At 39.3% G+C, this 16,073-nt stretch overlaps 1 protein-coding gene across 7 annotated transcripts in view; it reads left to right on the forward strand.

Annotated features, from left to right (window-relative positions):
- Positions 1–16,073, forward strand: part of LOC109938910 (RNA-binding protein 4B-like) — a 204,992-nt gene that overhangs the window by 19,540 nt on the left and 169,379 nt on the right. For 4 of the 7 annotated variants that reach the window (XM_048616958.1, XM_048616957.1, XM_048616959.1 and 1 more), the window contains exon 3: positions 11,180–11,278. The exons of 1 other annotated variant lie outside the window; for it this stretch is intronic. In XM_048616958.1, the coding sequence (XP_048472915.1) occupies positions 11,180–11,278 (99 nt within the window). Of the gene's footprint in view, positions 1–1,971; positions 2,758–5,803; positions 6,121–11,179; positions 11,279–16,073 lie in introns of those variants that run through there. 2 more of the 7 variants (XM_048616956.1, XM_048616960.1) reach the window with 2 other exon arrangements.

Genomic DNA, 16,073 nt, shown 5'->3' on the forward strand with positions numbered 1-16,073 from the left:
GGAAGTGGTGTGGGGGAAGAGAATGTGAGTTTGTAAGAAGCAGAGAGGGAGACTGTGAGTTTGTGGGAGATGGTGGGGAAGAGACTGGGTTTGTGGAAGAGGGAAAAAGGTTTGTGGCAGGCAGTGGCAAAGCAAGAGCATGAGAGTGTGTGGACAGAAAATAAGAAAGAGTGGGAGGCACTGGGGGAAAAAGAGGGAATGGGAAGAAGGGATCCAGACAAACACCCACCCTCCTACACCACCACCTCCTCTACAAAAACTTGCCCAAAAACAGGATGGGAGAGGAGGAAAACTTGGTTTGAAACACAACCAGCTTCTGACCCTGCTTTCGTGTGGATTAGAGCCTGGGCAGTTAAGTGTGCAACACAGAGGGAACACATTATCATTGATAGTTAAGCTCAATTACCTAGCATTGCACCACACTCCCATATGCTAAATTGGTCATTAAGACTTGGGGTCTACAATGTCTGTGTCTCTTGCTCTGCTTCTTAATCAAGATGACAAAAAAAATTATTTCATTAGTCAGATCTGCAGCTCAGCCTGCTTTTGAGACCCTTTTTATACATTACTCATTAATTTAACTGATCAATACGCTGCTTTGGAATTTTCCATTTTAAACTAATTTTTACAATGCTGTGCCAGATCTGCCCTTGACATCCCCGCAGAGTCATGGAGTCAAACAGCATTGAATCAGACCCTCGGTCTAACTTGTCCATGACAACCAAGTTTCCCAAACAAAACTAATCCCACTTGCCCACATTTGGCCTGTATCCCTCTAAACTCTTCCTATTCATGTACCTGTCCAAATGTCTTTTAAATGTTGTAACTGTACCTTCATCTGCCAATTCCTCTAGCAGTACATCTGCTCGAGCTACCCTCTGTGTGGAAAAAGTTGCCGCTTAAGTCCCTTTTAAATCTCATCTTAAAAGTATGCCCTCTAATTTTAGACTCCCCCACCATCGGGAAAAGACCTTTACTATCCACCTTATCTATGCCCCTCATGATTTAGTGATCCCCATGTGAAAAGGTTGGTCTAGCCTTAGTGGTAGAGGTCATTAGTTTGGAATGTGCCTTCAAAGGAACCCTGAGGAGTTGCAGTGCATCTAGTAAGTTTTACAAACTGCTGCTTCAATATAGGTGGTGAAGGGAGTGAATGTTGAAGGTGCTGATATGCTGCCAATCCAGCACATTGTCTCGGAGGGTGTTGAACTTGACTGTTGTAGCTGCATTCATTAAGGCAAGCAGAGAGTATTCTCAGATTCCTGACTTGCACATGGTGGACAGGTATTAGGAATATAGAAGTGTGTTACTCATCATGGAATTCCTAGCTTCTGACCTGCTCTTGTAGCTGCCGTATTTATTGAGTACTGTGTATTGATAAATAATTCTTGTTTCATATCCACATTTTAATTGCCTGAGGACATCAGAGAAGCATGTTAAACAGTATTTATTTTCTTGTTGGTCTTTTTCTTTTGATGGTAGATTGTATGTGCAAGTGGGATATGTGAAGTCAGATCCGCCAGCTGCTTGAATTTGGAGAAGATTCACAGGACTGGCCGGTGTTTTTTTTATTATCAATCTTGCTTTTAAGTCATTGAAAATAAAAATCAATAGATTTGTAATGGGTGACCCACTGATATAGTCTGGTTTGCACCATGATAAGGTCAAATTAATCACCAATCGTCCCATCACAACCTTGCTGCATAGCCTGGGTTTACAGAGATCAGCTGTAGTGTATATATATCACTGTTCCAGCTGAGGTAAAATGACTCATCATAGATCAGGAAATGAGCTTTCTTTCTTAGACTGGCTCAGCACCTCAGTGAATTTTCTCTGAGCCATTTATTGAGCCTTGATATCTATATATTGAATTGGCCAACAAAGGTTAGGTCCACGTTGATTCTGATCTGTCTACCAGTGCGCCTGGTTAATGTACTTGGTACTGATATTGTATTGCGTCTCCTTTTAAAGGCAAACGGATACAAGTTGAACTCTCCAAGAGTCGGCTGCGGATGCAACCCGGGATGGGCGATAAAAACGGCTGTTTCCGCTGCGGGAAAGAAGGCCACTGGTCTAAAGAGTGCCCCAAAGATCGCGTTGGTCTCGATGGCAATTTTGATGGCGGCTATTCACGCGATTACATAGATCCGTATTCGATGACCGCGCGGCCTATAACTGCGTACGGAGAGCGCCCACTTTACGATGAGCGATACGGGGTCGTCGATTACTACGAGAAATATCGGGCAGGAGCGTATGGAGCAGTGGGAGATCCATACGGTCGGGCAGCTCCATTTTCGCCTCTCGGCACTTCCCTGCGAGATCGTATCCCTGCTGCAGTAAACCCCTACGAGCGGCGGCCACTGGCAACTCCCACTACTTATTATGGTCGTGACAGGAGCCCTTTACGTCGTCCACCACCCATGCCTGCCTTGAGCACTGGATATGGGTTTGAGCGCACAGCAGTTTCTACAACTATGTATGACCCTACAAATTCTGCAGCAAGAGATTCGTACGCGACAGCCCAGTACTCTGCCGCGCAGTATTCTGCAGCCCAGTATTCTGCTGCGCAGTATTCTGCAGCCCAGTATTCTGCTGCGCAGTATTCTGCCGCGCAGTATTCTGCCGCACAGTACTCTGCAGCGCAGTATTCTGCCAGCCAGTACTCCGCTGCTCAGTACACTGCTGCTCAGTACTCTGTTGCTGCTGCAGCCGCCGCCCAGTACCCTGCCACCCAGTACCCTGCATACTAACTGAAAGGTGAGGATAATTTATCTTTAATAAGGCGGTCAGTGTTCTTATTAGCAGTAGAAGCATCTACCTCGTTCAAGGACCCCTTGAGCATGAGTTGTGATCTGTCAAACGCTTTGTGCATATTGTCTATCCAGCTCTCTGCCACGCTTTTTTTGAATTTTGTTTGTTGTGATCCATTCAAAATAAAAGCCATAAAAGGTAGTAGTCTTTAAAAAGCATTGAAACTAAGTACTGTTTGTACTTGCCTGGTGTGGCGAGCCTAGTCTTGTAAGCAGTGAGGACTAATGTTATTTTGCAAACAAATTCAATTGTGAAGACCCCTAAAGTCTTTGGAACAAGTGCTGCACTTTGATTAACTAAAATTGCATGTTGCAGCATGGCACAACAGAGCACTAGTACATCTGTTTTTCCAACTATGGCCAAACCTATTCACCACCACATAGGCCCAAAGTTATATGTAGTGTCTATGTATGAGCGATACGAGGGACTGATGACAGTTCTATTAGGGGGCCGTACTGGCCTGCCAAAGATTAGCTGTGCCTTGGGGTTCTATGGACCTGTTCGTCCAAGTCACAATTGCTGGGCAGATTTTGGAAGAAACAGGCTTGCATGGAGACCGTTTCTTTTCCATTGTTTAGCCTGAATCCAGACAATATGATCCCTTTTGTTTTCTCAAGTTGAGAAAATGCCATGTAAATATTAATGACCTGTTGTGCAGGTCGAATCAGCCTAAAGCTAGAAAGAATTGGAGCAAAGGTGAGGACAGTTAGGAAATAGTGGACAGGTAACACCAAGCTATACTTCAAAAGCCTTTCAAGAAAGTTTTCAACTTTTGGGATTAGACAAAAGAATTGAGGTTAAAAGAGGAATTGGGAAATTCCTCTTTATAGATGTTTTATTCTTTGGAAAAACTCAATGATTCTCCATAGTTTAACAATGAGTCGTTTAGCAACACTATTTAGTACAGTTTAATTTGACACTACTCTGTCTCTCGGTACAAAGGTAGCTAAGACAAGGAGCCATTTAGCACTCTAAGCATGTTACTACAGTCGGATCAAATCAGGCTGTCACTTGCATTCCAGCAGTTACTGAATTGCAATAGGGTACAAGATCCCTGACTTATAATTTTAAAATTTCGTTTCCATCCTGGTAGATGGATTTCGAGATCAGCTGTAGTGCTTTTACTTCTTCCAGTGGGGTGAGGTAACTAACTTGTCATAAAACTGTGATAAACTTGGAACTTCCTTTGTCTGTATGGCACAGTAAATGACCTAGTTTGCCACTGAATGGATAATTTTCATATGGCCATATTAATGATAAAGAGAACAAGTCAGAAGTAAAACTGAGGAACCGATTGGAGGGTGAAAATGTTAATTTTCCCCAATTTGCTTCACATCAAGTGCATGACTGGGGGAAGACATAGCTTGATTATTATATTCCAAGCAAATGAATGTAAGTTTAGTTCTGAATAAATGGGCTATCATCAGGAGTAAAGCAATACTAAAAAAGATCAAACCACAAAAGTGCCTGTGTGAGAAACCTGAAATGAACCTTTCCAGACAACACACAGGGCGGAAGCAAAAATTTGGTTAACATCTCATCGATGACAGTTTTAAGCCGGTAGACTTCTAGTCGATATGGGTGCAGCTATTTGGTTTTGTGTGAAGTTGGGCACTTTCAAAGAAACTTCATTTTATCTTATATCTGCCCTAACAATAATGGACACGGGCTTTCCATCTACTCTTGATGTTAATCTAGTGAATCCAGCTTAAAAGTGTTGCATGAAAGACTAATTACATTTGGTTTTTGGTTTTGCTGTGGTTGAATTCAGAGTGGCATTTGCAGTTTAGAATTGCACTTAAAAAGATCAGTGAATGGATAGTATTCATTTTAGTGTGTACGTAGAGTCTGAGCCAGCTGTAGCCTTAGATGAAGTTCTTTAAGCCAGTATGAATAATGACTAAAGTAGGGCTCACACCATAAGCAATTCAAGATGATACCAATTTTATATATCTCAAATATAATTGATGCCCAGTGGTTCTGATCTAGATGATTTTGATTGAGTGGTTTGCAGAATATGTCCCAGTATCTCCGACAGTTGGGAATTATGATTGAGCCCAGAAAGTAAATGATTACCAGTGTGCTTTCTTTCATATTATAAATCATTGACTAGGAAGCAAAAATGCCTCACTAAAAATTGTTTTGATTTTTCTCATGTTGTAACCAAGATATCCTAGTGATTGGTTTACTCCCTTGGCAGATTATGGGACATCAGTCGGTTCATTGATTGAAAGACTGCACAATTCCAGATATGTTGCTAGTTAAAGTCAAGTATATTTTGATTTCACATGTCAGCTGATGGTCATTTCATTACGGTTAGACCAAGTTTGAGTATTGTACAGGAATGTTACCATCACAGTGGCATAAAATGTTTGAGATATCACAGGCACCAGTTTGAAATCAGCTCTGCAGACTGAACCTTAGCTTGGGACCGACCTTGCTCAGCTACGCACTGGACTAACATGCTAAGCTTCATGTAAGTTAATGTTGTGCACTGGGGAAGTGGGACATTTTCTTTCCTCATGTTAATTTGTGATGATGTGCTCACCTCCCTTAACTGAAGTAATGGTTTTATTTTATTTATGTTATTTAACTAAGACATTACGTGTAGAGTATTCAAACGGTGAAGCACAGTGTTCTTTAATGGTAAGCAGTTTCCAGTTAGTGTCTAGGAATAATGATCACCGATGTGCTGTAGGGTCTTGAAGTTTGCAAAGTGAGTGTCCTGACCCCTTCCTTCTGCACCTGTCACTGTTGATATACGCTTTCTATGGGTTGGATCCTAGTGTCAGTAATCTGAATCAATATGTTGTTAAGTCCTGTGCAGTTGTAAATTGGATATCGTGATTCTGAATAGATTTTCTGGCTGACTGACTGAGAGTAAGACTGGAGCTGAGATCTCAAGGTGGTTTGTTTTGAGTGGTTTGCACCCATGTGGTGATGAGGTGAAAGGCCTGTTTTTAATCAATCTGCAATGTCCCTTCTTTCGCAGGTTTGGTTTGCATCGTGACGAGAGCCGCGGGTCCCTTGGTATGTGCAGAAACTCGGGTCAAATGTTTTTTGCTTATTGATTTTAATGTGGAAGATATTAGTGAGACACTAAATCTAAATATCGTGTTAATTAGCCACTGACTCAATTATCTTCTCAAACTGTGACCAAGTATCTTTAAATTTGAAGTTTTAATTTCTCTTTCTGGATTTCTTTTATGTTTGGTGGGATTGACTCATGTAATTGTCAATTGTTTAAATTTGAAGCTTTTGGATTTCCTGTAATCTGATTTACAATAAATGATGAGTACTCAGCCTGAGCGTGTTGCGTCCATGTGAATCTACAATCCTGACCTAATGCCCTGTGCAGGTACTGAGCAGAATAATTATCTGATTTACTTATACACAGATTCAGCTCGTGGCACATGCTTAGCCTTGAGTCAGCATGCAAGTTTAGTGTTGATTTTTACAGATGCTTTGCTGTGCCAAATTGTTGGCTCTGTTAGGTGGAATTAAAGGAACAGGAAAAGTCCATTGGCTTGTCTAGCGAGCCTGTCTATTTTGTACAGTTCATTCCATCTACCTGTTGCACCCTTGAATCCACTTCATCTTCAGCTGTCCGTTTACCTGCCTTTTAATTGTCTACTTAAGCAGATGTGACTGGGAAAAATATTATTCTCAGTCCTACCCCTTATTGTTAGGGAGTTGGTCTTCCTCAAGTGAGTGTGTAAGTGTTAGACGGGAGCAAAATCTGCTTTGGCTGTAACATGTCTTAGTATTGTATTACTTGCCATCACTGATTGGACTCAATGTTGAAGAATGATAAATTGGACACATGGAACATCAATAACATTACTTGAAAAATAATTAGTACCTTCAGCAGAGGAAGGGAGTGAACTGGGGAGAGTCAAGCGTGAGTGCCAGGCTGTTACAAAATTCGTCAGTACTCCTATTCTGTGCAATAGCATATTTCTGTAGGTAAGCTGTTCAGAGGAGCCAAAACAACATTGTGTGCAAAATAATGTGAAAGAACAGAAATAAAGAATACAAACTTTTAGTTGTGAATATGCAGCTTGCTAACAGTATGCACTATTAAAATACCTTTCTGATTTTTCTGTTAGAACAAAGCTACGCTCTTAAACTTTTCAAATTATACATTCCAGGTAATGGAATTAAGGCATTGAAACTGCAAGTAAAATACAGCAGATGCAGGATACATGTTGAAATACAACAAATGTTGGAATCATTAGATTAGTATCTGTGAGAAAAAACTGATGTTAGGTTAACTAAATCAAATTTAAAACAATGATTGAAAGAAGGGGCAGAAGAGTGAATAGTATGCAAGTATTGCTTATTGTGCATCACAAAAGTTGTTCATGAAAGATACCAACTAGCCAAAGTGATTCTTGGTAGTCAGTGAATTGATCCACTCAAACTTTAAAATAAATTTATTAAATTATTCTTTTTGGAGGATAGGTTGAGTCAAAATGAGTTGTCCTTCAAATTTGCTTATAGGTGAGGACCGCAGGACTTAATCAGTTAAGATAAGAGGTATTGGGAGCTGCTGTACCTGATATGTGGCTACTGTATGCTCTACTAATTTTTGGAGACATGAGCAAAGAAATTTGTTAACTCATTAGCACATACGTTTACTTGCTACTTCAGATTCCATTTTGATTACTTTTCATTAATCATTTAAGTTGGCTAATGTTGCAGTTCAAAATAATTGGTGGAACTAGCAAACTAATTGTTCTTTCTTCAAGCTCCATTTCATCTCCAAAGTCCTTAATTATGCCGTGGCATCCCAAATACATTCCCATCTTTCCTCAACTCTTATGTTTGAATTATAAGTGTTTTGCTCTGCCACAGTGCCAAAATAGCTCTTATCAGTGCAAATAACATCCCATGTAACTGACAAAGCTAAAATTTCCCTTCTCAGTCCCCAATAAGATTAAAAACATCATTCCTATTCAGGGCTTCTACACTGTCATCCTGCTAGGTGGAACTATTCTCATGGTTTTATTCTTTTCCATCTAATTGTAGACAGAGAACTACTTGCAGTGGCTTTGGATCCTCCCCCATTGTTACCTTAATATCTTTGCCCCCTGTAACGGGCAGCATGCAAATGTGAAATAGGTGACATCATCCAGTTGCAGGTTTACACACATGCTGATGGCATTCGATTCCATCCCACTACCATGCCTCTTGACTCTTCCATTGTTGGTAAACTATGTGACTTTTTGTCCAACATTTATCAGTGGATCTGTGGATTAACAGAAATTTTCCTCACTTAAATATTAGAAACACCGGGAGCTGATAGTAAACTCTGTTAGCTTAACTCATTCCCTCTCCCTGGCAGTCCGTCTTCGATTCAGTCAGTCTGTTTGCGTCCATGGTGTCACGTTTGATCTAGATGCAAGATTCTGCCTTAATTCTCACACCATCCGTGAGACTTCTTAGTTCCGGCTTGGTACTTTTCTCCTGTTCAGTTTATCTCCTGCTGAAATCCTCACCTGTGCCTTGATTTCCTATGGTCTATTCCAGTGCGCAGTCCTCTTGGTTTCCCATAATCTGCACTTCATAAGCTTGAGGTTATTCAAAATGTTGTTGCTCGTGTTCCCAATCAAGCAGTGTGTAGATTTTAAAATGTTCATTGCTGTTTTCAAATCCCTGTGTGACCCTGCTGTGATATGTTGTGATATAAATATTTAATATGTTGGCCTCAATCATATATCTCATAATATTTTACCTTTTAGCTTTATGTTGACACAGTTGACTAAATCTAGCTTCTCTTATAAATAGTGTAAAAGAATTTGAGAAGCAAGATCCAGATGTATTCCACGGTTGATGGGTACTTGCATTTCTGATAGAAGAAGAGTAGAAGGACAATTTTACAAGCCTGATTATCTGATCGGGTAAAGTGGGCTTTTTATGCCTCAATTTCTAACAAGTGCTGCTGGCTGACATCAGCGTTGCAGATTTTTGCTTGGACGTGGCAGAGATGTTCACTGGCCTCCTGGTAGTCGATGACGACGCCTTTTGAATGTATTGCAATTGACTAAGATTTTAAAATGACAAATTAATGTATACTGGTGTTAAAAGTGCTCATTTCAACAATGAATCCTGGTGATATTGGACCAGAACTTACCTGCTGTCATTTTAGTTACATATAACCACCATAACTTTAACTTCAATAACTTTGTAACTCTTGGGCATCATAGCAATGAGCCAGTTTTTAAAGAACATCTTTAGTTGGCCAGAATGCATCCACTTGCTTCTTCTACATGAAGCTATAATGATGTCGAAGAGGGTGCATGTGCGTGTGCAAAAATGTTTTGATGTTGGAGGTGATAATATATGTTTTTCTAACCAAAGTTTTCTGTGGATGAGTTGTTAGGAATAAAGAGTCCTGAAGAATCTTTCTGCATTGTTCCCATCAAAATTTGCTACAACCATCAAATCATAGCTCGGATCAACTGAATCACTGCTGTTGATAAATCTTTTAGATACCAGATGAATTGCATATAGTTTTGTGGAGACTCTGCACCTTGATGTTAATATTCAGTTCTTTAAGTCTGAACTACTATTTTTTTTTTCCTCCTCCGAACTTGTATTATTTTTTAGTAGTCTCCAGTTTAAGCTGTTTCCAAATGGTGGGCGCAATCTTTATTCTTGACCTCTACAGCTGATTTGTGCTTTCGTGCTCATAGTCCTTGTATTTAAAACCAACCATACCCTTCATTTTGAAATTCTGCATTTAGCTTCTAGTAAACGTGTTTAATATGAGAACAACCTGGTTTTGGATGCAAATAAAATTTGATTCCACTGTTACAATTGTTTTTCCTTGGATACATTTTCTTCAACTTAGCATAAAATTCAGCTTCTGTAGGTAAGTTTTCATTGTTTATGAATCAAAAACATACTTGTCCAGAAAATAATTGATTGTGGAGTAGCAGACATTTTTTTTTCTTTATTCATTCGTGGGATGAAGGCGTCGCTGACTAGGCAGCATTGGAGATGGAGACCAGTGAAACCAAGGAACAATTTTAAATAAGAATGTGGATTTTAAAACAAACTGTTACTCTAATGGAATAACACAGTGTGGAGCTGGAGGAACACAGAAATTTCTGAAGAAGGGTCCCGACCCGAAACGTCAGCTTTCCTTATCCTCTGATGCTGCCTGGCCTCGGCAGTTCTTACTATCTCTGTTACTCTAATGGAACTAGTGTAGGTCATATATGAATGAGATTTGACGTAGCTTAGAATATGGGCAGAATTTCAATTGTTCCTGAGTGTATGTTGGTTGTAACATATGAAATGCATGACAGAAATAGCTGAATCTAGAGGTAAGCAAGGCGCAGATAATGTTTTATTCATAGCTCCGTTCTAGCAGGAAGTGATGAGGGCTCAGAGTTACAGGGGTTATGATTAAATAAAACTAATTTGTTTTAGATTTCTCATCTTATTAAGCACAGTTATTTCTTGCAATGTGGTCATTGTTTGTTGAATAGGAGGATAGTTATTCTTATCTAAAGTTTCACATCAGTGAACCTCTTTGGCTTTTGTAAGAAAAAACTATCACCTACTTCATCATATTGATTACTACTAGCTCTTTATTTCCAGATTTAATTCCAGGTTACTGTCGTAAATAGTATGGTGTTGTCCCAATTCTGGAATTTTGATCAGCAATAAATGCTCATGTCTAAAAGGTGTTTCTTGGTGGGAAGCATGGAGGTAGTGATGTTCTACACACCTCTTGCCTTTGTCCCTTTAGGAAATGACATACTGGTTTGGGTGATGCTGTCAAGCATTCTTGAGTTGCTGCTGCACATCCTATGCTAGGATTAATGGTTGGATAATTAATGGGTAAAGTGCCAATCAGGCAAAATGCTTTATCTTGACTAGTGCTGCAGTTTTTCAATGCTGTAGCCATCAACACCAAGGTAACTGGATTCCATCACAATGCTGACTTGTACCTTCCTTATGGAGGTTAAAACCATTGCAAAATAGTCAAGCTGTTAGCCACAGTAGTTCTTATGACTCAAGTTAAGTTCCAAGAAATCTTTCAGTCTGCAGAACCCTCTATTATCCCTTGGCATGTACAGTAACATTATTTTGAATATATTACAGTCCAGATTGCTTACCTGGGTAAAATATTTCTGTGCTGTGCTATTTAATGTTGAAACTCGTAATGATGGAATATCAAAAGGTATCCTCATTGCACACCAGTCTTTATCAAAGTAGACTCTTTCAGTTAAAGTGATTTTTGAGAAACCTGACATGCAGTGCTGGTTGAAACAGTTACAAAGGCCAAAATTAAGAAATTGATGGCCTAACAAGCTATACTAATTTCTAATTGTGGATTATTGTCTTTTTTAAGGTTATCGCTCAGATCCTTTTTTGTTGGTCACAGCACACAGAGTTAATACTGGTTTCTCCTGGCTGTTCTTGCAAGCTAAGGAATGTACATTATTCTCTGGTAAGCAAAAGGTTTGCTACACATCTGAGACTTGGCTCATAATGGGCAAAAGGGAGCATGGTAATATGAGATCTTAATTTTGGGATTATCAGCGCTGATTTGTCAGATAGCATTGTTGATAGCTGGCAGTACACAATTAATTATCGGTCACTGTAGATGAAGTAAATTGAGCTGAAAGAAATTTTAGTGAATTTATTTTGATTTACAGCTTTAAAAGAGGGCATAATTCCTTACAGTCACTTTTGACAATTGTGTGACCAGGTGCTTATTGTTATGGCCTAGATAAGGCTGCGTGGACTATGGTCTGGAGTCAATCAAGTAGACCTGGTTGAATCTGGCATCATGATGCAGTTTACCCCTCCTTCAGATGTGAGCGACTGTTTCAAAGATTAATGTTATTTCTGAAAAATGGTGAAGGAGAAGAATCTTTTGTTTTAACATTAAGAAAAGTAGTGAAATTTATAATTACACGAAGAGAACATTAGCACAAACTCCATCAATAGGAGTTAAACTATGCTTCTGTACGTAACCTGAGCCTTGTCCTCACGAATTGTGTGATGGTTGTTTCTGTAAATCTCAAATGCACTGGCAAGATTTCTCTGGTCATTCTCTGTGTCTCACTACATTTGCCTAGGTATTGCCAGTTACAGCCATAATCTCATTCCTGTGAAATGATCATTGATGATATGCCCAAGTAGTATACCCAGCATGAAAATTCAGATAAATAACACCATTGTTTTTTACATATCACCTACTAATCCCCCCACCCTAACCCATTTTGGTTCCATTGGCAAAAATACTTGCCCTCGCTGCCAGAATTGATTGTTTCTGCATGTTTCATGCCAGCTATTTGAATGTCATCAGTGCGTCCCGTACAAAGCTGTGCCTACTTTTTGTATTCCAATTAGCCCGTTCCCTGGTGTAGTTCACAACAGGGAAATCTTTTGGCTGCGAGGCCAAATCTTGTGTTCATTTAAAAATTTTTGGCCCATCTACATGGCCTCACATAGCTTGACCTCTCCAGCCATTTTCAGTGCCAACATGTACTCTCCACTCTGTTCAGTTTAATTTGCTTTATTCTCTTCACTTCACTCCACTGCTAGTTTTCTTGGCCACATGTTCTCCAGTCAAATCTTGCTGCATCTCTTTCAGCTTCAAAGAACTTGTAAGAATCCCCTTTTTTGATCATGTTTTTTCTATCTTTCTAATTTCTTAACTCTTCCAGTCCTTCCAAATTCCTTCTCCTCCCAAAAAAATCATCAGAGTTTCTTCAGGCCCTTGAAACAAGTTATTCAGATTGTCATTTGCAACTACAGTACAATATAAGAGGGCTTAGCTAAGCTATCGTCAGAAAAATCATGGATATTAGCCCTTTATAAATGGGATCTATGAAGAAAATTAATATTTTTAGTGAACACTTCAATGCAAAAGGTCAGTTGGTGGTACAGAGTTTAAATATTGCTGTAAACGCAGAACTATTACTGAAGCTTTTTATCTTGTACTCATCAGAACAAAGACAAGTATGAAATTCCAAGTTCTAAACTGTCACAATTTGTGGATCCTAATTGGCTGAGGTATTGCCACAGAGAGAGCAGAAAATTCTATTCTCACCAAACCCTAAGATAATTCAAAAGAGGCGCAAGATCTGAACATATTTCTTCTTTGTACAGAAAGGAACTTGCATAAAAAATTGGCAAGTGTGAAGGAGCCATGTTACGAGCCCAACTGATTGGCTTATATTGATCGTTGCTGTAGCTGTTAGTGCACTTGAATTGTCGAGTAATTACTATCCAATCATGTATTAAATCTAATAGGCATTTTGTTTTGGGTTTTGCAAGTGCAAGTTGGTTGAGTATGCCTATACTCTGCCTTAAGTGAACAAGTGAAGAAATATCAGCTATTCGTTTGTCTTTTTTCAGCAGCAGTGATACAAGTAGCACTGTTAAAGTGAAAACAAATAACTCTTAATGTTAAAATATTGGTGAAGAAAATGACAGATTTAATTTGTTTTCCCTCACAGACCTTGTAGGTCATTCAGAAAAATAAGGTTCATTTTCCTGTTGTTTGGTAGAACCTATAGAATATCCACTCTTCCAGTCTACATCGTAAAAAGCTTTGTTCAAAGATTAGTTATAGCAGCAAATTAGGGAAAATTTTAATGTAGTATGCTGAGCAGGAATGGAGTGAATTTAGTTGGCCATCTATTTTACACTCCTATTTTATGCTTGTTGACTTTCACAAGATGTGAAATGGGCCTAGTGGAAGTTTATGTTAGAGTAACCATGTTGTATTACAATCCACAACTCTTGGTTGTTTTTGAACATATTTCCATACTAGTTGTGATGATGCTACAAATATGATCCCGACTATTCAATAAAGGGTATTCAGTTACTGACTGGTTGATCTCAGGCTATGATTATCGCTAGATTTGATAGAGCTTAATAATATAATGAGCAGACTGGATAGATTAGATAGGGAGAAGCTGTTCCTGCTCAAAGGAACAAGAAGGAGAGGACATAGATTTAAAGTGATGTGCAAAAGATAAAAAGGTGATGTGAGAAAAAGCATTGTCACATAATGAGTAGTTAGGGTATGGAATGCTCTGTTTGGAAATATGGTGGAGGCAGCTTCAACTGAGGAATTCAAGTGGGCATTGGATGTGCCATAACAACTCTGATTGTGTGGCTATGTAATTCTTTAAGAAATAATTATGGTTTAAAATAGTTTTGAGCACTGTGGTGCTTAGAGATCTTGTGTATTTATTTTTCTTTGTTTAACTTTTAACTAAGTGTAGTAAAGACTTTTTGATGTTACCACACTGAAGTGTGCAGTCACGAGAACATAGTGAGAATCTGCTAAACAAATTTATTTACTGTTATCACATGTAACAAGATACAGTGAAAAGTATTGTTTTGCATGCTATGCAGGTAGATCGTACTATGCAAAGTGCATCAGGGTAGCGGAACAGAGTGCAGAATACAGTGTTACAGCTGCAGCGAAGGTGCAGAGAGAATTAACACTTGAGAGGCCCATTCAAAAGTCTGATGACAAATTAACATTAAAAGAAATTAACTGTAAATTCTGGATACATTCATTCATACAAGACCAAAGTCTGGATACCTTCAAAAGCATTTACCCATCTTTTTCTCCTGGCTCTTTAAAAATTTACTTGGTGCCCGTCGGTGCCTACTCCCCATGGTCCTAAACATTCCTCCTTCATGGATAATAATAGTCCTCTTGAATGCCTTGTTTGATCCTGCCTGTGCAGTGTTTTCAGCCAGATCCTAACCATTGGCTGCATGAAAATGTTTTTCCTCATGCCGACTGTTTCTTTAGGCTATTATCTTAAAACTGGACCCTTGATTCACCATCCAAGATGGGAACTGTTTCTCCCTGTATATAGACTGCTCAGATCCATCATGATTGTTAAACCTTCTGTCTATAGTTTTGCCTTCAGGACATGAATCCTTTTGAGTTTTCGGTGAAAATCTGCCAACTGCCTTTCCAACAACGTTGTGTACTTGCACCTAACGTACATAGAACTTTGAACAGTACAGCACAGTACAGGCCCTTCGGCCCACGATGTTGTGCCGGCCTATTATCCTAGTCTAAGATCAAACTACCCTGCACACCCTAATTTTACTATCATCCATGTGCCTATCCAAGAGTTGTTTAAATGTCCTAATGTATCCGACTCCACTGCCACCACTGGCAGTGCATTCCATGCATCCACCACACTCTGTGTAAAGAACCTACCTCTGACATCTCCCCTATACCTTCCTCCAATCACCTTAAAATTATGCCCCTCGTAATAGTCGTTTCCGCCCTGGGAAAAAGACTCTGGATATCCACTCTATCTATGCCTCTCATCATCTTGTACACCTCTATCAAGTCACCTCTCATCCTTCTTTGTTCCAAAGAGAAAAGCCCTAGCCCCCTCAACATTTCCTCATAAGACCCGCCCTCCAGTCTAGGCAGCTTCCTGGTAAATCTCCTCTGTACCCTCTCTAAAGCTTCCACATCCTTCCTATAATGAGGCAACCAGAACTGAACACAATATTCCAAGTACTGCGGTCATTCAAAAAAGCAGCTCATCACCACTTTCTTAAGGGTAATTAGAAATGGCCATTAAATACTGGCCTCACAAGCAAACTATTTTTAAAAAATCATCTAGATTGAGCAAGTTTCCCCATTTTGGTAAAAGATTACAGTAAAGTGGAGCCATTGCTGCCCTTTTACAACTGGGATCTTGCTACCAATTCAGAATGCTGATTTTTTTTTTTCTCCGATGCCTGCAAAGGGTGCATACAAAAAAGATTTTTGCCAGACTTTACCCTGGCTATTTTAGGGCAAGGGTTCATGCAACAATGGATTGCCATAAATTTGTCCCATTTATTGGTAATGCACCCTTAATAACATGTACTGTTGCTGAATTTCAATGTCATACTAGTTGTTGTTGATGTAAAGTGTTCATTTTAATCCTCAAGTTGTGGGGAAAGCACTTGAGTTTATATGAAACCCATGTTGTAGGATTGTTTGATGTGCATCATTAAAGATGTATCTACCTGCTGCATCTAATTCACAGCTTATCTAATTTGGTAATGTTTACTCATGCATGCTAGAGGAAGCATTTTTTTTTTCCTCTAACCTGTCTAATTGTCTAATTTGGGAACACTTTGTGAGGAGATTTTTTTTTTATTACATCAAAGTCCTGACTTTAGGTCAAGTTTAGTGTGAGGGAAGTGGCTTCTAAGCTCAACATGGCATTGACAATGCATAGCAACTCTCAACTAGA

Source organism: Rhincodon typus, chromosome 35 (assembly GCF_021869965.1).
Source record: "Rhincodon typus isolate 14 chromosome 35, sRhiTyp1.1, whole genome shotgun sequence".
In the NCBI taxonomy this organism is placed as follows: domain Eukaryota; kingdom Metazoa; phylum Chordata; class Chondrichthyes; order Orectolobiformes; family Rhincodontidae; genus Rhincodon; species Rhincodon typus.